Here is a 24,141-nt window from a genome sequence, read left to right as displayed (position 1 = left end):
CCAAATCATGTTGCCCAAATTATACTTTTGTATTACCATATCATCCCTCCCCATGATGTGAATTCCTAAAAAAATTAAATGAGAAAATTTTACTTTTCAGTTGACTCTATTATTCATAAAATATATTACTCTTAGTATTTGAAAATTATGGGTTTTATTTTGCTTTTAAAAGGCAAAAAGGTAGTATTTCAGCTTTACCTTTAATAAAGGATGAATTTTTTCTACTGGGAGAGATAAGGGGTTTCTTCGCTTCCTCTTTTCAATAGCCGACTGGGCATCAGCTATTGCCCACTTATCAATTGGATGAGGGAAACTTTTTTGAACACGTTCCTTGGAAAACAGGAAAATAAGAACTAAGCAACAAATATATTAAATAGTGCTTTTGACTTAAAATTTACTTTTAAAATCCAAGAATACCAAAAGTGTTTTCACATATGGTATAATTTATAGTACAAAAATACTTCAGCTATGAGAAGATGATAATTGTCAATGTGTTAGTTTCTTAATTAGGCAATTAAGAGACTAAACATTCCTTGTATAATCTAACATTCTGAATTTCAACGTCACTGTGATAAAGCTAATGACAAGAATGGGTAGAAGCCATTTTAAACATTATTTATATAAAAATTCAAAAAAACAAGACCTAAGCCCATGAAGTAAATATCTAAATCCAATTCTCATTTATTGTCCTTACTTTCAATATCAATTACAAGCTCATGTAGCATTTTGCACTTGAAACCTCTAAGAATTCTTTTTAAAATTTTTTAAAATTTTTATGTATTGCTTTTAGAGAGATAGCAGAAGGGAGAGAGGGCACTGGAAGTGGGGGAAGAGAGAGAGATTTGTTGTTCCATTTATTTTTATGCATTCATTGGTTGCTTCTTGCATGTGCCCTGACTGGAGATCAAACCCAAAACCTTGGCTTATCGGGATAATGCTCTAACCAACTGAGCTACCTGCCCAGGGCTAAGAATTATTTTCAATATCCATCATGCAAAGGTACTTGACTTAAAAACTATTTACAAATCATAGAAGTCAAGGGTTTATACTGGCAACAGCAATTTTAATACTCTGTTGTTCATCATTAGAGTTTGAATCCTCTATGGGTCATTAATTTTTAAAAAAATACTTTGTTTATTTCCAGCACATATTCAGTTATAATTTCCATCAAAAGTGAAATAACTCATATTAATGTGAAAGCTGAATCTCCCTACTTTAATAAACTAATGTAATTTACTTCAAACAAAAGGTACCCTCATCCCCTCACAAGTTTTTAAAATCACTTTTCAGGATACCATAATTAAAACCAGTAGAGGTCGCTATTACATAATTAACATATGGATTTTGAATGAGTATTTAGTAGCATTACTAAGTAAAATTAAACATCACTCCTGATTATAAATCTAAATAAAAAGTTTTGCCAGCTGTTATTAAAATGGAAAATAAAAAAATAGATTTCCTTGTGATGTAGGTTGGGGGACAGGTTGACACCAGGACAAGTTAAAAATAAATTTAAAAATTAAGAATAGTTTACCCCTTTCAAGTTTGATAAACTTCCTTACCATCTGTATTCAAGGCTAAATCAGTCGCCAAATATAAGAAGTGATCATTTTGATTCTAATTAATAGAATTAGACATGTGTTGAAAGAAATTATTGTAGTTAAAAATGAAGTTTACAAACTTTTCCAAATACCTAGTTGAAAGCTTTTTGCCAGGATACTGTACCCTCATATAATAAAACAAGATAAAGATCCAAGATATTGGGGGAGTTTGGCTTTGAAAAAGGAGAAAATAAAAGGGAAGGGGTGAAAAGGTAGAAGGAAACATCAAAAACAAAAATTCTTTTCCTTCTTCAAGTCAACACTATGGACTTGCTATTCCAAAAGTGACAAGAGATTTAGGACTAACTTTACTATGGCTCCCAATTAAAATTTCCACAGCAATGGTTTTAATCTATGGTTAAATGAATGGGTACAGCCATGGTACAAACCTTATAAGGGTATGGCCCTATGGCTTGCCAACTTTTTTTTTTTTAACCTCAATTCATAGTAAGAAATAATAAATTCTGAATACATTTTACCCATCACACACACACTGAACTGGAACAAAGTTTTCATAAAACAAAACCTGCCCTTATTATATGCAATGAACTGGTATTTTCTGTTCATTAAAAAAAATTGTAGCTGGGCAATTCACTAAAGTGATTTTCTGACTTAGAGTCTAAAAAAACCACCATTTGTGTATAGTGGTGATAGCAGTTGAAGAAAACAGAGGGTGAACTCAATCTGACAATTCTAATATATCTTGGAAAAAATCATCGGTGGAATTACAGAGGCAAATTGTAGGCAGGGGCTGGGGTGAAAGAAAAAGAAAAGAGAACAGCAATCCCTTCCCATCTCGATTTTATCCACCTAATTCCAAGTTTATCTGTTGTTTTAAGAAAGAAGGGAAAACAAAATCAGGAATAACAAAAGAGGACACAAGAAAGTAGAAATAATAATGATGAAAAACACATTTAAATTTACTTATCAGTGTATTATTGGAATCAAATTATTCAACTATATAATTAGATAATGCCAAAGTTCAGAATGAATGGGAAAAGACTAGTAATGTCAAAAAAGGTGACTTGAATGTGGAAAGGCCACTGAAAGAATTACTTCATCTCTTATAGTGACAAATTTACTTATAATTTAGAACAAAATAAAACTTTTTACAATTATTTTATATATTTTTGTAAAAGTAAAGAAGCCCAAAGAGGAATGCTCAATGGAATATTCAGGAACTAGAGTTTTTTACTCTCCTACTTTCAGGATTAATAATTTTGTTTGAAATGAGAAACTCCATCTTAATATCTATCTAGTGGCTTTGAAAAAATAAGACAGAGAACTAGATTTGAGATTCAGCTGTCTCTCCCTCCCTCTCTCTCTTTTTTAAAGATTTTAATTATTTATTTTTAGAAAGAAGGGAATGGAGGGAGAAAAGAGAGAAACACCGATGTGTGACTAGTTGCCTCTATCATGTCCCCAAGCGGGGACCTGGCATGCAACCCAGGCATGTGTCCTGTTGGAATCGAACCGGCGACTTTTCAGTTCACAAGCTGGTGCTCAGTCCACTGAGCCGCATTAGCCAGGGCTCTCTCTCTTTTTTTTAATCCTCATCCAAGGATATGTTTATTAATTTGAGAGAGACAGACAGACAGACAGACAGACATTGATGTGTGAGAGAAACATGGATCAGATGTCTCCCAAACACACCCTGACTGGGAATCAAACCCTGTATCTAGGTAGGTGCTCTAACCAGGGATTGAACCCACAATCTTTTTAGTGTACGGGATGATGCTTCAACCAACTAAGCCACCAATGCAGGGCTCAGCTGGCTCTTATTAGCAGAACCTTGCCTTTTCCTTTATTTAATAAAGGGGTCTAAATAGATAATCTTAAAAATCAATTCCAAGACAAATACTCTAGAACCTATGGAAACTCCTGTACACGTGCTTCCATCCAAATATTCAGACCACAGGTACTTTTGAAGTCTTATTAATATAAAGGCTTAGAATGTGTGGGAGATATTTTTTTCTAGAAAGATGGGAAATATGGAAAAATTACTTGGGAAATCTAAATGTTAATGGAAAACATAAAATTACAAGGATTCTTTAGGATGCAAAGAAAAAAGTTAAAGAAAAAAATGAATGGAAAAGAGAAGTAAACTAAAAAACTTTAAGATATGACTCATTGGGGGAAAAAAGTCTAAGATAAGGAGTCCCAGAAAGCCTGAATTAAATGAAAAGAAAAATGTATTAGTGTCCTAAGAAATGGAAGTTGGTTAAATACAGGATACACAGACCAAAAAGGGAAACAGGAAAGGCATTATAAATGGAAATCAGTCTAGTCAACCAGAGAGAAATAATGAACACATACAATTATGAAAGAACAAGACCAAGAAATTATATAAAGAAAAATTAAGTACCTACATACTGATTAAATCTGTGCAAGTGGAAGATTGAGACTCATTAGTTATTTTTGAGAATTCATGACCCCCTTCAATACTAGGAAATTATAAATTACCATATTTTGCTGTGTATAATATGTTCCCACGTTTTTGTGCACATTATACTTTGGATTATTATGCCCATTATTATACCCATGGCATGTAATCATTATACCCATGCAAAACGTGCATCCTTATTTTTCCTTCAAAAATTTGGGCAAAAAAGTGTGCATTATACATGGCAAAATACGGTAGTTTCTATATTAATTAAAAGGAAATTAGATAAACATAGGTATAGTACAACATATATAGAAAGAGCTCCTTGAGTATTCAATGTTACCAAACTAGCAAATTCCTGGGATGTACCAACATCAGAATGATAAGCAAGACTAGACCTGTAATTCCATTTTAATACAGCAGGCATAGGGACAGATGTTACATTTTACAAACATTGTGGGAGAACACAACTAGAACCGAAAAGAGCAAATTGAATTGTTAATGAGGAGAGTCAGGTAACCAGTTCTTTTTAAGATCTACTCTGAAGCCCAATATAATTAGTGCTTAAAGGAAATGATAAATAAAGGTATTTCACCCTTCACAATGAGAAACAGGCTAACAATGTATGAAATCTACTTTAAATTACTTAAGTAATCAAAGTAAATTACTGTTTCATAGTTGACAATCCTTCCTACATCCACAATCTCTGCAATTCAGTGTTCCTTAGTATCTCTTTGCTCAATTGAAATCTGGAGCTCCCCTGAAGACTTCTTAGAGTAGGAACTGCCCTTGTCTCAAAACTGACATGGAGGGGAATTTAGCATCTTTTCCACTCTGCAAACTGTTTCTGGAACATCACTCTTTTCACTCTTATGTGAAGTCCTGTCATCATCCTGTGTGACTTTGTTGTCTACATTAAGGATACATAAAATACTGTAGTCTTTTATTTCATAACCTCTAATCCAGCCATCACCACGTAGCCACATCCCGCTTTGTAACGATGTTACCAAAAAAAATCTTAAATTCCAACAACTGTCTCTGATCCTAATCTATTCTTCTATGTCTCTCACTCAGGTATTCCAGTGTTATCAGTTCTCTGACCTTATTGGGAAACCCAATACCCTGTTCTCTCCCTATTTTTCCAATCTTCCTGTTCTCTCCTACCTCGCAGAATAGGTTGGTGGTATGTATGCCCTCAAAGCTTAGATTTTCTGGGTTAGAGACTTGGCTTCGCTACTTATTAGCTGTGACCTTGGGCAACTATTTACCCTCTCAGTGTTTCAGTTCACTCATTTATTCATTCAACCTGTATTTCCTGAGTGCGGTCTCAGTACCAATTCTAGGTGGCAGAGATCTGGCAGTGAACAAGAAAAAAATTCCTGGAGTTCACACTCTAGTAAGGGAAAAAACAGTGCCATCTTCATGGGGTTATTAAAAACTTTAAATGAAATATAAAACATACAAATGTTTAGAACAGTGCATGATACTATCGCTGGCACTCAAATGTCAGCTATTACTACATTTCACTTTTTTCCCTCATCCAAATAGATTCTCTGATGTTCTTTTCAGCAGTTTCTCACTGGATATGCCTTAACTTTCAGGGGAACAAAACAGGGCCTGGGACAGAAAAACTTACCTCCTCTTGAGTCATTACGTGCCTTAAAATCATTCTTATAGTCTATGTGTGTTATGTCCTGAAAAGGACTATAAAGCATTTCTGTTACCAATTTCTACAATCCCTTTGTCCTGCTGTTCTTTCATTGTATATCCATAGTGAAATGCCATTCAACCCAACTAATTTTTTTTGTATGTGTGCTGACACTTGAGTACTGCAAAAGAAATGTCGCAGAAACCCAGATATTTGTGGCACTATACATTTGAGGTCATTAAAGCCAAATGACCCTTCATTATTGCCATAAAACTACTTTTATTTTTCCAGCTCTCTCTCTCTCATTGTCAGTACTGCAAATCTTATTTCTTCTCCTCTCAAACTTTTGACTCCTTCAGAACTCAATTTAGATGTCTCTGCTTCTGAGATGTTAACCCTAAGCCCCAAAGCCTATGTTTTTAGTTGCCTCCTTTAAAAGTTCCCACATCCCCCCTGGCTGGTGTGACTCAGTGGACTGAGCACCAGCCTGCAAAGCAAAGGGCTGCTGGTTCGATTCCCAGTCGGGGCACATGCCTGGGTTGCGGGCCAGGTCCCCAGTAGGGGGCACGTGAGAGGCAACCACACATTGATGTTTCTCTTCCCCTCTCTCCTTTCCCCTCTGTCTAAAAAGAAATAAATACAATCTTAAAAAGAAGTTCCCCATCCCATTTACTCATAGTATATCATATTATGTTATTGCCCATTTACCTATCTGTATCTCCACTAAACTATAACCCCTAAAAAGACAAAGACCATGTCACCATGTCATCTTTGAAAGAGATGATAGAATTCCTTCCTCCCTTCCAACTGGTAGAAAAGGAGTCCACTCACTATTTAAAATACATGTAATACCTGAAGATCAAAAAATTAATTGCAACGTTCTTAAAAGTATGGAAATATATATATATTCTAGCATCAAGAAGTAGTGCTTAGAGACCAAAAAGAGTTCATTTTAGATTAAAAGCAAAACAGAATGGTTTGACAGCTTTAACATAAACAAGGTATTGTACACCCAATACAAAGTTAAAATAAATCCAGTCTTCAATTTTTAAATATATATAAAAATACATACATATATATATATATATTTGAACTCAAAATCAAGCTCTTTCCCCTTTACTGACATCACAATCAACACACAGATTAGATGTATATATAAAATAAATACAAGGCAAATTTATCATACCTCTACATCTGAAACACTTCGGGGCTGAGCTTGGCATAGCATATTTAGTAACTGTAAAATTAATTCTTCAACATACTGAAGAGCATCATCACTAGATTCAAGAGTAGGATGAACTTGCCCCTGGACCTATAAACAAAAAGCAAAGTAATTATAATGCAGGTTTGTATCATCTAATTAAACAAACAAAACAAATACTTTTTTAAAAATGTGGGTTTGTATTCAAGAACATAGTATGGTTTACAGATACAAATTTGAATGTTATAACCCCGGAGTCAGTAGTTCTCAACCTTTTTCCCAGCCACATTCACCACACATGCTTATTAATATGTTCTTGAAGATTCCGATACCTAATTGCATAATTTCAATTTTTTTTTTTAAACCATAGTTACCCTGAAGGGTGGGAATATAGAGAAAGAAGGAGAGGCTGAGCTGGGAATAAAAGACAAAGTTTTTGCCAAGAACCAGTGGTAGATGGAACATAATGTTTGGGCAAAACTGAACTGCTATGGCTCTCTGTCCCTTACTGAACTCTGTCTTTCCTACTAAATGATAAAAATCCAAGAGGGATGTCTTCTCTTATTCACCAATGTCAGTCCAGTATCTAGCACTGTGCAGGGTACATAATACAATCTTGTTAAATGTTTGTTGAACACTAAGTCATCCTATACCAAAGGATACAAAATGGGTACTTTTGACAATCTGTGACTGTCTATGCTTTAGGAAGATAATCTGGTAGTCACTCATTCTTAAATACTTATTAATCTTTACCTTCATTTTTTCTGACCATTTCTTTGGAGGCACCTCAGTCACTGGCCTCTGTAAAATTTACATTTTAATAACTAGCATGATATTCCTTACTTGTATCCCTATGGGTCAAAATTTTCTCTCTTTTTAAATAAATGACTGAAAATCAGTTCCAGGAGACAAAAAAAAATACATTTCAAAATATGCTCCTTCTCTAAAGGGAGTTAGATAGAGCACTCACAGGGTGCAAGTGCAGAGTACTCACTAGCCCGGGACTTAGTATGGTCTACCAAGTAGGACAGACCATAGTGAGTAGACATAGTAAGTAGACTGTTACTATGGTCTGTCCTACTACACCTCAATAACTAAAGGGAATGACAGCCTCTGTGTATAAGAAATTCTTGTAAACAGTTTACCTACCACATAATGATTTTTTTAATCCTCACCCAAGGATATGTTTATTGCTTTGAGAGAGAGAGGAAGTGGGGAGGGGGAAGAGAAACATTAATTGGTTGCCTCTGCATGCACCTCCACCGAGAATCAAACCTACAATCCAGGTATGTGCCCTGACGAGGTTGAGCCCACCTTTTGGTTATGGGACAATGCCCCAACCAACTGAGCCACATCAGCCAGAGCAACTTTAAAGTCTTTTTATTTAAGAAAAACATTTTGTAAGGCTATAGCTGCCACAGATAGTGATCCCTCTGATAGATATGGGCAAAGTAAATTGAAAACTCTGAAAAGAATTCACCATTCTAGATACCATTCTGAACACTCATGATCCATGGAAAGAGGTCAAAATATCAACATTTACAAGACTTGAGATGTAATTGATTCTAACCCTCATGGATAACTTTGAGGAAGTAACTACACATGCAGTAGAAATAGCAAGAGAACTAAAATATTAGAAGTAGAGCCTAAAGATGTGACTGAACTACTGAAATCTCATGATAAAATTTTAATGGATAAGGAGTTGCTTCTTATGGATGAGCAAAGAAATTGGTTTCTTGAGATGAAATCTACTCCTGGTGAAGATGCTGTGAAGACTGTTAAATGACAACAAAGGATTTAGAATATTACAATAAACAGTATATAAAGCAGTGGCAGGGTTTAAGAGAACTGGCTCCAATTTTTAAAGTTATAACTGTGGGTTAAATGCTATCAAATAGCATCACATGCCACAGAGAAATCATTCATGAAAGAGTCAGTCAATGCAGCAAACTTCATTGTTGTCTTATTTTAAGAAAGTGCCACAGCCAGCTCAACTTTCAGTAACTGCCACCCTCATTAGTTAGCAACCATCTACATGGAGACAACACCATCCATCAGCAAAAAGATTACAACTCGCTGAAGGCTCAGATGATATAAGGTAGCATTTTTTAGCAATAGAGTATTTTTGTTAAGGTATGTGCATTGATATTTTAGATATAATGCATTGCACAGTTAATAAACCACAGTATAATGTAAATATAACTTTTATGTGCACTGAGAAACCAAAAAATCCCTGTGACTCACTTTATTGTGCTATTCATTTTATTGTGGTGGCCTTGAACCAAATCCACAATACCTCTGAGGTATATCTGTATAGAGATTAATAAAAAATACTCTCTGCTCATATGGACCTAATACTCTGCTCTGGTATATAGAATCAAGTGAACTGTATATAACCACAGTGGTAAAATGTAATGGTTTAAAAAACAAACACTTGACAGTGTTTATAATTCAGGGACGTATAATTCAAATGATAAGTTTGACACCCTCTATGACATAAAATCTTAGAAATTCAAAGTTTTATTCATTGATGGTTATTAATAGCCAAATAAAACCTAATAGGTAAATAATGCATAATGCCAACTGTTCCTCTTAAGTTACTGGATATGAACCATTACCATATCTTAAATCTGTCAAATTAAGATCATAAGGTTCACTTAGACAAGAAACCAATAAATTATTTTATTTCCTTAAAAACAAAAACAGTACTTCAAAAACATCTGACTGAAAAACATGGACAATGGTAAGTGTTTAAAGACAAGCATAGCACCAATTCTTGAAATACACAGACTTTGCTTTTCATCTTTCAAGGAAGACACTGTTAAGCAATTTCTTTAAAGAACCGACAGAAGTAGTATTACATTTCCTATACAGATAGAATAAAAAATGCTTCTCTTCTATGATAGTGTTACAGCTAAAATGTTCCATCCCATCTAAATTGAACCCAAAGATATTTAATAGATCAAATAATCCAAATTATTCAAGATTATATGGTATAGCCCTGGCCGGGTAGCTCGGTTTGCTGGAATGACATCTTGTACACCAAAAGGTTGCAGGTTTGAACCCTGGTTGGAGCATGTACAGGAGACACATGATTGATGTTTCTCTCTCACATCAATGTTTTTCTCTTTCTCTCTCTCTCTCCAAAATCAATAAAAACATATCATCAGGTGAGGATTATTTTTTCAAAAATGATTAGACACAATAGGTAACCCTGCCAAATTTTATGACAGCTTTCTGAAGCCATGTACAGCTTATAGTCACTGAAGAGGGGGTGGGTGAGTATGGGTGTGGTATGCGCTTGCGCAATTAAAATAAGCACTTAGACTTGGGTTTAAACTAGATGTGAGTTTTCCCTTATTTACATTTTTCAGAAATATTATATTTTATACTTACATTTATTGACATAGAAAACATCTACTTCAAATACAATTATTTTAGGTAATTTAAGTAAAATAAATGCAAAAATTTCACTAAAGCATTAATGATGGCCATGAATAAGAATTCCGTATGATAATGACAGTAATTCTTTTAAGATATAATAATCACATTCAACTAAAGATGTTACCCTTTGAATTTTAAACTTTCCCTAAGGACTGTCTGCTTCTATTTTGCCAGTTCATTTTGTTTCTAGTAATTTCTAACAGAATTAGAAACAACTTTGTTGGCTATTATTGCCAGATATTGTGAAATCTGAAAAAGCAAAGAGATTAAGTCTAAATCAATTTCTCGTTGTCTGATATATGAGTCCTCTAAGTGTATTCAGGAACCCCTTGGGTAAATTGCCAGAAAACACTATGTTGAATTCTGATGAATCTTTAATAGCCTTTTCTAGCTAATGGCTCTCTAAAGAATTAGAAAGGCTTCTAGATTGTATTTTGTCATATCTTAAGCCCAGATATGTACTTTTATTTATAAATATAACAGGAGAATTTCAAATAAAACTGGTATTCTCAAAATCTTTACAATGGTAAATAATAAAGATATGGATAGCTAAATCTCTTTCTCAGTGTTATGATTGTTTAGTCAATATTCAATGTTTTAGATGCTGGTTTCTCCTCATTCTGAGGTTTACTTTAAAATCAGAGCAGAAATCCTTTGTAAAAAAAATTAAGGACAAAAATAAAAAAAATTAGAGAACTTAAATATTTTCCATAAATAAAATGGACTAAAATATTTTCTCATGTCCTAGGGCCTATCATTTACCTTTAGGTCCATGTAGGTAACAATCTCCCTCTCCCCCCAGCCCTGAGGTCTTCTTATTTGCTGAGGACACAAAAATGAATGAGGACATGGCATCTGCCCTTAAACATTTCAGCTCACAGAAGAGCTAGACATGTAAACAGTGACTTCACACAATGGGATGAGGCTAAAATGAAGTTAATATTTAAGGTACAGTGATGACAAAAAAAAAAAAAAGAGTAACCCTTGCTGATGGTGTGTGAGGAGTATCATAAACCTTTACATGTAAAACATACTTGAACTAGGGCATAAAAGATAAATAATGTGCAAACGGCAGCAGATAATAAGGAAGCAGGGTTTTATTTTCGGCCAGGATAGAGGCATAGGTAGATACACTTTGCCCCCTCGCACAACCAAAAGAAGGACAACAACAAATTTACAAACAAAAAATAACCAAACTGCCAGGAAATCAAACTGTATGGCAGTCCACCAACCAAGGAGTTAAAGAAGGAACAGTCATCCAGACCGGTAGGAGGGATGGAGACGGGCAGTCTGGGTGGAGAGGATGCACAGCAAAGCAGCAGCAAGAGGACCAGGTGGGTGAGGCGGTGGCTAGTGGACCAGGCAGTCCCACATTTACATGCGGATGAAACGGTAGGAACAGCTGGGGAGTAAGACAGACCATGCAATCCAGGGTTCCACTGTGGGAAAAAGAAAAGCCTCAAAACCTCTGGTTGTAAAAGTCTGTGGGGGATGTGGCAGTGGGAGAAACTCCCGGCTTCACAGGAGAGTTCATTGGAGAGACCTACAGGGTCCTAGAACGTACACAAACCCACCTGCCAGGGAATCATCCCCAGAAGAACCCAGCTTGCTCGTGGGTAGTGAGGGAACTGACTGAAAGCCAGCCAAGAGCCGAGCAAGCAGCATCATTCCCTCTCGGACCACTCCCAACACACAGCGCCACAACGCAGCAACCTGGGTTGCCCCGCCCTGGCAAATACCCAAGGCTCCTCCCCTTCCAAGGTAACAGGTGTGCTAAGACAGAGAAATATGACCCAAATGAAAGAACAGATCAAAGCTCCAAAAATAGAACTATGCAATGAACATAGAGCCAACCTATCAGATGCACAGTTCAAAACACTGGTAATTAGGATGTTCACAGAAATGGTTGAGTATGGTCACAAAATGGAGGAAAAAGTGAAGGCTATACAAAGTGAAATAAAGAGAAATATACAGGGAACCAACAGTAAAGGGAAGGAAACCAGGAATCAAATCAATGATTGGGAGCAGAAGGAAGAGGTAAACATTCAATCAGAACAGAATGGAGAAACAAAAATTCAAAAAAATGAGGAGAGGCTTAGGAACCTCTGGGACAACTTTAAATGTTTCAACATCTGAATCATAGGGGTGCCAGAAGGAGAAGAGGAAGAGCAAGAAATTGAAAACTTATTTGAATAAATAATGAAGGAGAATTTCCCCAATCTGGTAAGCAAATAGACTCCCAGGAGATCCAGGAAGCTCAGAGAGTCCCAAAGAAGTTGGACCCAAGGAAGCACACACCAAGGCACATCATAATTACATTACCCAGATTAAAGATAAGGAGAGAATCTTAAAGGCAGCAAGAGAAAAGGAGACAGTTACCTACGAAGCAGTTCCCATAAGGCTATCAGCTGATTTCTCAAAAGAAACCTTGCAGGCAAGAAGTTAAAGGAGTTCAGCATCATCAAGCCTGTATTATATGAAATGTTAAAGGGACTTACCTAAGAAAAAGAAGATCAAAAACTATGAAAAGTAAAATGACAAAAAACTCACAACTATCAACAACTGAACCTAAAAAAAAAAAAAAACTAAAAAACAAACTAAGCAAACAACTACAACAGGAATAACATCACAGAAATGGAGATCAGAGGGTGGGGGGAGAATGGGGGAAAAGGTATGGGAATAAGAAGCATACATAGTAGGTACAAAATAGGCAGGGGGAGTTTAAAAATAGTATAGGAAATGGAGAAGCCAAAGAACTTATATATACGACCCATGGACATGAACTAAGAAGACAGAATGCTGGGGCGGGGGGCGGAGGGGGAGTGCAGGATGGAAGGGAATAAAGGGGAGAAAAAAATGGGACAACTGTAATAGCATAATCAATTACACACACACACACACACACACACATACACATACACAAAATAAGTCTTTTTGAGGGCAGAAAAAAAAAAGAAAGAAAAAGGAGCTAGCATATAAAAAAAGACATAGAGGCTAAGACAAAATGATGTGGTGGGGAAGTTGTAAGAGTTGTACTGAGGAGTACCTGTGGGGAAAGCTAAGACTGGAAAGGGCAGGTTTGTATCTCATTCTAAGAAGTTGGGAAGTGATCAGGAAAGCAGAAATTGAGTTTTAAACAAGACATTGACATAATTAGATCTGTATGCTGAGTAATCTCTCTGCTACAAGGATGGTTTGCTACAAACCATATTAAAACCCTGATATTTAGTCTAAGTCCCTTTTCTTATACTTACCAATGGCAGAGGGGGATAAAAACATGAAAAGACGGTGAAGAAATTCCCTTCTACTAGGACTATTCAATAAATATTTATTGAAGATCTACTGTGTACAAAGATCCAACAGTAAATCAGATATACAAAGTCCTGGGTCTCACTGAGCTTATAGTTTAATTTAAAAAAAAGGGGCGTCAGCCATTTGATTTTATTTTTAAAAAGAGAATCTTATTTTTTGAACCTTAATCTACTAAAATGAGACATAAATACTAGGTATAAGGGAGGAACCCTGTGTTCTCAACTTCAGTTTCCAGGTTGGATTCATGACAGTGTTGAATTCAAGCCCTGTCAGCCTGGGGTGTTCTTTGATGTTGGCACTGCTGGCCAGAAAACTGGTGGCGTGAAGATGGAGCTCTCTGCAGACATTGTGCCTAAGACTGTTGAGAACTTTAGGTAGTTCTGTACTGGAGAATTCAGAAAAGATGGGTTTCTGATAGGATACAGAGGGTCACTTTCCACAGGGTCATAAAGGATTTCATGATTCAGGATGGAGATGTTAACAGAGATAGTACCGGACGCACCGGTATTTACTGGGGGCCACCTGCAGATGAAAATTTTAAACTTAGGCACTCAGTTTGAGGCCTGCTTTCCATGGCAAACAGTGGTCCCAGTACAAATAGCTGCCAGTTCTTCATCACTTGTTCCAAGAGTGACTGACTGGATGGGGAGCACCTAGTATTTGGAAAAATCACTGGAGGACTTGTAGTGATGAGAAAGACTGAGAATGTTCCCACAGGACCCAACAATAAGCCCAAACTGCCTATGGTAATTTCACAGTGTGGGAGATGTAGCCAGAGCAAGACTGTAGCAGACCTCCACTTCTTTGCCCTTGAAGGCCTTCCCTTGCTCCAGCTGATGCTCCTGAGTAAAATAATCTGGACTGGCACCTGGTTGCCTCTGCCTTGTTTGATCTTGAGACCTTGGAAGTATCACAGGTTCAGAACCGAAGATTTTCTGTGCTTTTCAACTGTAAATAATTTTTTTTTTTGTTTTTTGGGGGAGAAAGAGTAAAAGGGAAACTACAGATGCAACTAAAGTCTATGCGGCTGTCTTATATCTAAGCTTTTCTATGAATTGAAAACACTCTACTTCCACACAATTAATGAATGTCTTGTGTAAACACATAACTGGTGGTAAATCCAGAAATATTATCTCTCTCCCAGGGGTGCCAGATTTATACCCTATCTATACTTCATTATGACTCCCATGTCATCTATTCATTCTATTCCTTGCCTACTACCTTGTACCCTTTTCCAGAAGCAATAGCCCCTAACCATATTAGGATAATTCAGAGGAAGAAGAGTTCTATTCATGGAGTACTTATAAAATAAATGAATGAATCACACCGCTAAATTCCATATAGCATCAGCTATTTCATTATGAATTAAACATGCTTTGTAGGGTGGGTTGAGAATCTAATCACTGTTCATAATACCACCTCTCTAGGAGAGGGCATTTTTATATCCCAAGGAATTCACAAACCAACTTTTGAAACTCAAATCATTATTAATTGGAAATTGACAACATACCTAGATAATAATTTAAGTTTTTCTTCTTAAAATGACTTTTTACAATCTCTTTGAAGCTTGACATTTAAAAATTTCCCAATATAAACATATGAAAAGATCCTCAAATTTAACAGAATTAAGACAAATGCAAATTAAAGGGTCAATAAGATATTTTATTCCTATTAGACCAGCAAAAATTAAAATAATCAATAGCACCTACTGTTGACAGCAATTCTAGGAAAAGGTTATTCTATTACCTTGCTAATAGAAATGGTAACTGATAACAGACTTTTTAAAAAATCCTCACCTGAGGGTATGTTTATTGACTTTTCAGAGAGAAAGAAATTAGGGGAGGTAAGGAGGGGTGGGGGTGGTGGGGGGAGAAACATCCATCAGTTGCTTCCAGTACACACCCTGGTGGGGGATCAAAACCACAACCTAGGTATGTGCCCTGACCAGGAATCGAAGCCACAAACATTCGGTGTACTGAACAATGCTCTAATCAACTGAGCCACCCTAACAGGGAACTGCTAACAGACTTTTTAAAAAGTTATCCAGCAACCACTATTAAAATTAAGAATAATTATACTCTATGGCCCAGCAGACACATTCTTGGAAATATATCCTATAGAAATAAAAAGATATACATACAAAGATTTTATTGCACCACTGTTCATAGAGGCAAAAATAAAAAAAACTAAAAATAATGTAACTGGCCATCAATCAGTAAGAGGATGTCTGAATAAATTATGGAATATTATTATTGTGGGGTGAATTGTATCCCTTAAAATTGTATGTTGAAGTCCTAACCCAGTACTTCGGAATGTGACTATATTTGGAGATAGTGTCTTTAAAGAGGTAATTAAGTTAAAATGAGGCCCTTAGTAGGCCTTTAGGAAGAAATCTGGAACACACATACACAGAAGGAAGACCATGTAGAGACACAGAGAGAAGACAGCTATCTACAAGAAAAGGAGAGAGGCCTCAAAAGAAATCAACCCTGCCAACGCCTTGTTTTTGGACTTTTAGCTTCCATAATTGTAATAAAATAAATTTCTGTTGTTTAAGCTTCTCTGTGTCTGGTTCTTTGTTACAGCAGCTCTGGCAAACTAACACAGCTATGTAGCCATTAAAAAGAATAAATTAGAGCTATGCCATTTGATAAATTTCCACAAGGTATTCTTGAGTAAGACAGAAAAATTTGCAGCACAGGGAATGTTCACAACATGCATACATGTGTTTGTTTATAATGTATTATAGATATACATTTGTACATCAACATGACAACATGGAAAGAAATATGGAATAATATAGTCTAGGTTATTAGTATGGGTTGGAAGGTCCTGGCAGGGGAGGGATGTGGATGGAAGGAAAGGGAAAAAAAAAAAAGAACAAACCAACCACCCTCTCCCCATTCCCCCCCCAAAAAGCCTACACTAAAAATAACTGTCATATTTATAAACTTTGGTAACATTTTATGTACCTCTGTATATATAAAATAAAATAAAAATTTAATTAAAAGTTTTCATTTAAATAAAATGTTTCATGATTGCTTTTTTGCTATGTGTACATTAACCATAAGAAAGACAATATTCAAAGTCCTTTCCCACAGAAAATAACTACACACATCAAATTACAAACATGTATCAAGTGCCAAGTTCATATCTTTCATTTGTTTTGCTCTAAAAAACAATACATATGACCTTCCCAAACAAATTTTCATTACTTTCTGTGATAACAGAGTTCCCACCAATAAAACAAAGAGCTGGCTCAAGAAAAAAAAATCTCTGTTTTTTTAGTTCTTCAAGCATTTTCTTCATCTTCATACTCAAGGGTCTTCCAAATGTGGTAGAAATCCCTTATCAGTGATGCCCCAAAACAGGTAGGAGTGCTTTATAAAATTGCCATTTTGCTCCTATCCATCCTATTTTAAGTTTCAATTCCATTCTAAGAGAGGCATCTGTAAAACTGGAGTAGAAATTCATTATTCATGTGTGTCCATTGTCTATTCTTTGGCAATTTTCCAAACAGTTCCAAAAAGTGGTAGTTTGTGACTTGAGTATCTTTATAGTAAGCTTCACCATTTGATTTCCTATAACCTCTAAGCATTAGATTTGAGAGTCTAGCGAACCAAAGGCATAAAAGTTCAAATTTAAACTTCTCCAAATAGATCAGGTTCTTTGATGTGTGATCACTAACAGAAAACTGATTACTGAATGAACTAAATAGATTTCTCCATTATTTATAATTTTATTTCTAGAAAGCAAAATGGTCAATGTCATCTGTGAATTCCACTTATAAATTTTATCCATTTTCATACTTTCTGAGTAGAAAATGCTATATGCCAAATAAGATACATGCACGTGCATGCCTGCGTCCAACAGATACTATGCTAGATACTAAGAATATAAGACAGACATAGTCCCTGCCCTATCAGATATTAGAAGACAGGAGGGGAACAAGACATTAATCACAGGAGTAACTACATAATAAGAAACAGAGTAGTAAAAAGGTTAAATGTGGTCTAAATTGTCTAAATTCAAATCTCAGTTCTTTCAATTCCCAGGGTGTAACCCTGAGAAAATTAATTAATCCTTCCGATAATATTATAGGATACAAATTATTAAAAATAAGATTCCAGATTTGTTTACCTATATATTAAACTCATTGTTTGCTAATTTCATGTCTCAAAGATATCTCAAGTATAATGAAGTCCAGAACTAAAGTCTTAAATCTCCTTGTTCCCCTTCCTGCTTACTAAAAAGTCTGTTCTTCTTACAGTATTCATCTTAGTAAACACATCTGCAACTGGTGCATCTATCCAGTGATCTGGGCCCTACCCAACCTTCTTATTTTATCCCCTTCATTTCTGTGTATGCTGTTCCCTTTACCTAGAATATTATCCCTCTCACTTTACCCACCCAATTTTTAAATGTCAAGCTTCAAAGAGACTGAAAAAAGTCATTTTAAGAAGAAAAACTTAAATTATTATCTAGGTATGTTGTCAATTTCCAATTAATAATGATATTATTAATTGAGTGTGTACCAGTACACACTCAATGTTCACTTAATGTTAGCTGTAGCTATGCTGTTGTTTATTATAGGATGCAGTGACACTATAAAAAGGGGCCTCAAGTTAACCTAGTAGTTCTGGAAAAGAAGGCTAAAGCACTAACCTGATGGGTCGTAGAATTTAGGTGAAAAGTGGGTGGGTAAAGTGAGAGGGATAATATTCTAGGTAAAGGGAACAGCATACACAGAAATGAAGGGGATAAAATAAGAAGGTTGGGTAGGGCCCAGATCACTGGATAGATGTACCAGTTGCAGATGTGTTTACTAAGATGAATACTGTAAGAAGAACAGACTTTTTAGTAAGCAGGAAGGGGAACAAGGAGATTTAAGACTTTAGTTCTGGACTTCATTATACTTGAGATATCTTTGAGACATGAAATTAGCAAACAGTGAGTTTAATATACAGGTAAACAAATCTGGAATCTTATTTTTAAATATTTGTATCCTATAATGACTATCTTATCAAAATAGCAGGAAATGATTAAATATTAAATCAGCATAAAATAAAAATGTTACAAGAAATCAAACTGCCCCCGCCTCAGATATCCATACTATCCAGCAGAAATTAAAGAAATATTAATGCTTTGAATGCCCTTACCCCACCAATTCCATGGTAAGGCTACAAGGGGTATAGATGTAAAACAGGAATGTTTAGGAGTGACTCTCCCCCATATTTTTCTACTATTCTAGAACATGGGTGGAAAAAAAGGTGTCTACTGACTTCTGGGCTCAACTGTGCCATACATTCTTCAAAGGGAAGCTCTAAGAGAATAGTCACATTTATGAAAAGCATACTAGGCACAAATAGTTAGGTATAGAGATCCTTTTAATGCAAGAGAAGAAAATAATGCCACAGAATGCTGAATTTAAATCACATTTCCTAATAACTTGTATTAATTAGTATTTATTAAGTATCACATGTTTATATTTCATAAAAATACTTCCTTATATAGAATTAGTATATCTTAGTTGTTGTTTTTTTTTTAATCCTCACCCAAGGACATGCTCATTGATTTTAGAGAGAGGGAAAATGAGGCGGCGGGGGGGAAGAAACATTGATGTGACAGGGAAACATTAATTGGTTGGCTCTCACATGCACCCCAATAGGGGACCAAACCCTCAACCTAGCCAGAGCCCTGACAGGAGTCAAACCCGCAGCCTTTCAGTTTACTGGACGATGCTTCAAACGACTGAGCTACATGGGCCAGGACAGCGTATCTTAATTTTGTAAATATTAAACACTGCTAACATGGCAAGAACAGTAGACTTGTCAAAAGATAAAATCTTGTCTATAAAATAAAGTATTAAGTCTTATGATTTATTTAATAACCCCACACTTTTCAGTTCACAAAAAAATATCCATGGGATCTTTATAATAACTTAAACAAGAACTACTATTTTCTTGGAGAGTGCTAATGGAGTAAATAATAGGAGCTGTAGTCAGAAGACCTGTCTTGGAGGTCTGACTTGACCTGCATGATCTTAGTTAGGCAAGTCATTAAATCTTCTAAATCTTAAGTTTCTTACCTATAAATGGCAATATCATTACCCATCTGCAGAGAATATTGTGATGATCAAATGAAATCATATACCTGAAAGGACTGTAAATGATAGAATGCTAAATAATTATGAGTAGTCATTACTCACATTACTGCATGCAGTGAGATACAAGTTGAAACAGCTGAACATAAAAAACATGAAGACTACATGTACTATGTACTCATCAATCTGGTAAATTTCTCTTTAAAGATATATTACAAAATCTAGTTTACCCTACTTTGCATTATGTAATCCCATATATCATGGCTCTTTACCTAAACAACACATAACAATTAACCAAAAAGCTTTTTTTCTTCTTTAATTTTGCCACTGAGCCCCATTCCTGGAGATTCTGATTAGGTATACCTAGGGTGGATCCAAGAAACATGCTTCTTTTAAAAAATTATGGTAAAATACACAGAATTTACCATTTAACCATCGTATACAATTTAGTGGCATTAAGGGCCACATTGTTGTACATCACCACTACTCATCTCCAGAATTTTTCCCCATCCCAGAGTGAAATTCTCTACACATTAAACAGTTAACTCCCCATTTCCACCTCTCCCCAGACCCTCGTAACTACTGTTCTACTGCTTTCGGTCTCTATGAATTCAACTATTCTAGTTACTTTGTATAAGTAGAATCATACCACATTTGTCCTTTTGTGTCTGGCTTCTCTTAGCAAAACATTTTCAAGATTCATCCATGTTGCAGCATATATCAGATTTCATTTCTTTTTTATTGTTGACACTATTACAGTTGTCCCTTATTTTCCCTGATTTAAAAAAAAACATAATTGTTCATAATCTTTTTTAAAAAGAAAGAACTATTTTTGGATCAGTTTTTAAATATATTCTATTGATTATGCTATTACAGTTGTCTCAATTATTCCTGCTTTGACCCCTCCCATCTGGTTCCCCTATTCCCTCCAGCAATCCCCCCTCCCCCGCCCGCCTGCCCTAGTTCATGCCCATGGGTCATGCATATAAATCCTTTGGCTACTCCATTTCCTATATTATTCTTAACAACCCCTTGTCTATTTTGTACTATCAATTATCCTTCTTAATCCCTACACCTTTTCTCCCATTCTTCCCCTTCCCCCTCCCAGCTGATAACCTTCCAAGTGATCTCCATATCTATGATTCTGTTCCTGTTCTGGTTGTTGGCTTAGTTTGTTTTTTCAGATTCAGTTGTTGATAAGTCTCTTTAACATTTCATGTAATAATGGCTTGGTGACATGGACTCCTTTAGCTTTGCACAGTCTGGGAAGCACTTTATCTCCCCTTAAAGTCTAAATGATAGCTTTGCCAGATAGAGTAATCCAGGTTGTAGGTCCTTGGTTTCCATCACTCTGAATACTTCTTGCCAGTCCCTCCTTGACTGCAAAGTTTCTTTTGCGAAATCAGCTGACAGTCTTACGGGAACTCCTTTGTAGATAACTCTCTGCTTTTCTCTTGCTGCTTTTAAGATTCTCTCTTTATTTTTAACCTTTGGTATTTTAATTATGATGTGTCTTGGTGTGGTGCTTTTAGGGTCCAACTTGTTTGGGACTCTGTGCTTCCTGAATTTGTATGTCTATTTTGTTCACCAAATTAGGAAAGTTTTCTTTCATTATTTTTTTCAAGTACGTTTTCAATTTCTTGCTCTTCCTCTTCTCCTTCTGTCATCCCTATGATTCAGAGGTTGGTATGTTTGGAGGTGTCCCAGAGGCTCCTTATGTTATGATAGGTTTTTAGAATTCTTTTTTTTCTTTTTGAAGTTCTCATTGAATGCCTATTTCTTCCTTATGTTCCAAATTGTTGATGTGAATCCTGGCTTCATCCCCTCCACTGTTGGTTCCCTGTAGATTTTTATTTATTTCACTTAGTGTGTAACCTTCATTTCTTTCTGGGTCTTTTTTATTTTTGTCGCCATACTTAATGAGTTCTTTGAACCCCCCTGATCATCAGTGTTTTGAACTCTGCCATTTGATAGGCTGGTTATCTCCATTTCATTTAGTTCTTTTTCTGAGATTTTGTTCTGCTCTTTCATTTGGGTCATATTTATTTGTCTCCTTAATTTGGCGGCCTCCCTGTGTTTGTTTCTGGGTATTAGGGGGAGCTGCTTTGACTCCCTGTCTTAGTAGTATGGCCTATTGTAGAAATGGCACCTGTAAATTGTGTGGGGCAGAGCCTTAGGTAATCGCCAGGGCAGGGTAACCTGCTTTACTGCTTTGTGGCTCTGTGTGTGGGGAGGGCTTGGAGAGGGGACAATGCTGCTACCCAGCTTCTGGAGGTTTGCCTGGCACTCACCCTCTGGGATTGGCACCCTTCCAGCTGTTGGCCTGGTGCTGAATCCCAGAGGGGATGGGTCTGCATACATTTTAAGTCCATGCAGGCTCTTTAAACAAAGTCTCCTGAAAATCTAGCAGTTTCTTCCACGACCGCCACCCTGACTGGTTTCCATATCTTGAAGTTATGAGGATTTATCTTCCTGGCACTGGACCCCTGGGCTGTGTTGTCTGGCCTGGGGCTGGGATCACTCACTCCCAAGGTATCCCTCCCAATTTTTATCCACCTCACGTGAATGTGGGACCGCAGGTTCGGCTGTCACCTCTTCGTGCCACACCGCATCCCCATGCCTCTTGCCTCCCCTACCTGTCTGGATGAATGTGCTTTCTTTAAATCCTTGGTTGTTGGACTTCCATACAGCTCAATTTTCTGATGGTTCTGGATGTTACTTGTTTTTATTCCAGCTGTACTTCTTTCTGTAGTTGCATGAGGAAGCAAAGCATGCTTACTTATACCACCACCTTGACCAGAAGTCCTATTTTTAGATCAGTTTTAGGTCCACAGCGAAACTGAGCAGAAAGTACAGAGATTTTGTCATATATCTTTTGACCCCACACATATATAGCTTTCCCCCATTAACAACATACCCCACCAGAGTGGTACATTGGTTACAACTGATGAATCCACATTGACAAACATTACCCCAAACCTCTATCTACATTAGAGTTCAATCATGATGTATATTCTATGAATTTTGAAAAGTGTATAGACATGTATATATCATATAGTATCACAGAGAGTATTTTTTTCATTGCCCTAAATATCCTCTGCACTCTATTTATCCCTCACTCCCTCCCACCCCAGTATTTTTGCTGTCTCCGTAGATTTGTCTTTTTCAGAGTGTCCTATAGGTGGAATCATAAAGTATGTAGCCTTCACACTGGCTTCATCCACTTAGTAACAGGCATTTAAGATTCCTCCAAGTCTTTTCATGGCCTGATAGTCTACTTCTTTTTAGTGTTGAATAATATTCCAGAGTATAGATGTACCACTGTCTATTTAGCCATTCACCTATAGAAGGAAGACTTTGTGGCTTCCAGGTTTTGCCAATTATGAATAAAGTTGCTATGAAACCCATGTACAGGTTTTTGTGTAGATGTAAGCTTTCGGTTCCTTTGGGTAAATATCGAGGAGTGCAATTGCTGGATCATATGATAAGAATATGTTCAGTTTTGTAAGAAATCACCAAACTATCTTCCACAGTGGCTGTACTTTTTGCATTTCTACTAACAATGAATGAGAGTTCCTGTTGTTTCAAGTCTTTACCAGTAGTTGTTTTGTCAAAGTTCCAAGTTTTGATCATTCTTATAGGTGTGTAGTGGCATCTCACTACTGCTTCGCTTTGAAGTTCCTGATGACATATTATGTGGGCATCTTTTTATATGCTTATTTGCTGTCTGTTCATCTTCTTTGGTGAGGTGTCTGTTAAGGTCTTTGACCTATTTCTTAATTGCGTTGTTTTATTATTGTTGAGCTTTAAGAGTTCTTTGTATACTTTAGAAAATAGTCCTTAATCAGAAATGTCTTTTGCAAATATTTTCACCCAGTCTGTGGGCTTTTCATTCTCGACAGTGTCTTTTGCCAGGCAAAATTATAAAATTATAATAAAAGTTCAGCTTTTCAGTTATTTCTTTCCTTGATTGTGCCTTTGGTGTTATATCTAAAAAGTCATTGCCAAAATCACCTAGATTTTTTCCTACTTTATCTTCTAGGAGTTTTGAATTTTACATTTCAATCTGTGATTCCTTTTGAGTTAATTTTTGAGAAGGGTGTTAATATCTGTGTCTGGATAATTTTTTTTTTTTACATGTGGATGCCCAGTTGTTCCAGCATTGTTTGTTGAAGGAACTCTCTATGCTCCACTGGGTTGTCTTTGCTCCTTCATCAAAAATCAGTTGACTATATTTATGTAGGCCTATTCTGTTCCACTGATCTATTTGTCTCTTCTTTCCCTAACACCACATTGTTCTGATTACTGTAGCTTTCCAGTAACTCTTAAAACAGGTAGTGCCAGTCCTCCAACTTTGTTCTTTGTTATTGTGTTGGCTATTCTGGGTCTTTTGCCTCTCCATATAAATTTTCAAATCACTTTTTCAATACCCACAAAATAGCTTGCTGG

The 24,141-nt window shown here is 36.2% G+C and overlaps 1 protein-coding gene and 1 pseudogene across 2 annotated transcripts in view; one reads left to right on the top strand and one right to left on the bottom strand.

Annotated features, from left to right (window-relative positions):
- The window catches only part of SOS1 (SOS Ras/Rac guanine nucleotide exchange factor 1), a 124,052-nt gene that overhangs the window by 74,093 nt on the left and 25,818 nt on the right, over window positions 1-24,141 (bottom strand). For both annotated transcript variants that reach the window (XM_054567570.1, XM_054567579.1), the window contains exons 2-3: window positions 6,819-6,944; window positions 199-330 (exon numbers count right to left, since the gene is read on the bottom strand). In XM_054567570.1, coding sequence (XP_054423545.1) covers window positions 199-330; window positions 6,819-6,944 — 258 coding nt within the window. The remainder of the gene's footprint in view (window positions 1-198; window positions 331-6,818; window positions 6,945-24,141) is intronic.
- LOC129067824 (peptidyl-prolyl cis-trans isomerase H-like) lies at window positions 11,553-19,373 on the top strand (annotated as a pseudogene).

The sequence above is a fragment of the Pteronotus mesoamericanus genome, unplaced genomic scaffold, assembly GCF_021234165.1.
Source record: "Pteronotus mesoamericanus isolate MK-2021 breed Mesoamerican mustached bat unplaced genomic scaffold, CSHL_Meso_final contig_101, whole genome shotgun sequence".
NCBI lineage: Eukaryota > Metazoa > Chordata > Mammalia > Chiroptera > Mormoopidae > Pteronotus > Pteronotus mesoamericanus.
This window is presented reverse-complemented; position numbering and strand designations above follow the sequence as displayed.